The following is a 1650-nucleotide window of genomic DNA, read 5'->3' as shown; positions in this document are numbered from 1 at the left end:
CCTCCCGCGTGGCCGGGGGGGGGGGGGGCGTTCTGTCCGGTGCTGTTTCTGATCAGCTGAAGCGAGAAGGCAACGCTCGAACGAATGCTCAGCCCCGCCGAAGCACATAATGCTGTTTTTCTGTGACTCGCTGTTAGCCCGCCTCTTCCTTTTCTCCCCTTGTTATACCGATCAGCAGTGTTCCCTCTAAGCTGAGTTAGCTGAAGCGAGAAGGCAACGCTCGAACGAATGCTCAGCCCCGCCGAAGCACATAATGCTGTTTTTCTGTGACTCGCTGTTAGCCCGCCTCTTCCTTTTCTCCCCTTGTTATACCGATCAGCAGTGTTCCCTCTAAGCTGAGTTAGTGTGAGCTAGCTCACAGTTTTTTAGCCTCTGGCTCACACGTTTTTGTCCTCGCTCAGGAAGGGATGGCTCCGGAGTACGCTAATTTGTGCAGCGGCCAGATTGCTCGCTCACAATGCTAATAGCTCACAAAAGTAGAATTTTTGTTCACGAGACTCCACAGCTTAGGGGGAGCATTGCCGATCCGTCACGCAAATTCGCCTTTCCCACATCTCACGCGGGTCTGCGGAGTTCTCATTTCTCTGCTAGTTCTCGTGTGCGTAGGCCAGCACGTTTCTGTTTTTTTCTCTCCCACCCCAAAGGCTCCCGCAGTCTTCGGTTCTGTAACTGACGCGCCCCACCAGGCAGCGATTTCCACCATTGACGTAGAGTCCGTGTCACTGGTCTTCTTCTCGCCATCTTGTTAGGCCCAGGAGAGCCGGAATCCCCAAAGCTGGCCGTGGGTCGCTCTGAAGCCATGAGGAGTGAGATCGTTTTGAGCACTGAGATCCCCCGTTTTCTATGCGCTCCCTTTTTCAACAAACAAAACCCCAGGAATTAAAAAAGAGAGTAATAATGAACTATGTAGAAATGTTAAATAGTCATGTAAAATGGTGCTGCTCCTCACCGAAAATATGTTAACTGTTTACAGATGTATATTATCGGATGATTTTTATTTGTGCGGCTGACCTGTGTATGAGTCAAACAATCATTGAGAATTTATGTTCTTGAAAAATACAATGGTTTGTGTTTTTTTTTTAATTTAGGCCATACTGACTGCCTTGTGTAGATAAAAAGTATTTTGTGTAGTGAAATATAAATGTGAATGGAAATGTACTTCAGAAACGCCAACAGAAATGAACATTAAACAAAATAGCAGAAGTGTCTGGTTGAATAACAGCCCTGAAGACTGAGAGTATTGATGTTTCAGTCCTGAAACCATCCGGCTGAAACTTTGCTATGTTTACCCTACTCGACTCTAAGGGGGTTTCTTACTTTTTTTTTTGTTGTGGGGAGGGGAAGGGAAAGGAGTTTGTAAGCCACTCTGAGACTCCTTTGAGTAGTGAAGGGCGGGGTATAAATCCAGTCTCCTCCTCCTCCTCCTCCACAAGCCCTGAAGGACTCTCTGTCACTAACTCGCTCCTCTGTTTCTCATAGCACAGGTGCAGCAGTGATCAACAGCTCTCGGCACCCATCTTCATCGTCCTCCGTCAACGACGTGTCTTCGATGTCTACCGACCCAACATTGGCTTCCGATACAGACAGCAGTCTAGAAGCATCCACAGGCCCCCTGGGTTGCTGTAGATGACAAGCAGAGGAATTGGGGGG

The 1650-nt window shown here is 48.3% G+C and overlaps 1 protein-coding gene across 2 annotated transcripts in view; it reads left to right on the top strand.

The window, feature by feature from the left end:
- LOC107119264 (mitogen-activated protein kinase 8) overlaps positions 1-1630 on the top strand; it is a 37267-nt gene extending 35637 nt beyond the window's left edge. For both annotated transcript variants that reach the window (XM_015421733.1, XM_015421732.1), the window contains exon 11: positions 1485-1630. In XM_015421733.1, the coding sequence (XP_015277219.1) occupies positions 1485-1630 (146 nt within the window). The remainder of the gene's footprint in view (positions 1-1484) is intronic.
- Positions 1631-1650: the final 20 nt, after the last annotated feature.

The sequence above is a fragment of the Gekko japonicus genome, unplaced genomic scaffold (assembly GCF_001447785.1).
Source record: "Gekko japonicus isolate JY-2015 unplaced genomic scaffold, Gekko_japonicus_V1.1 scaffold3401, whole genome shotgun sequence".
NCBI classification, from domain to species: Eukaryota; Metazoa; Chordata; class Lepidosauria; order Squamata; family Gekkonidae; genus Gekko; species Gekko japonicus.
The sequence above is the reverse complement of the archived record's forward strand: the minus strand, read 5'-3'. Positions and strand labels throughout refer to the sequence as shown.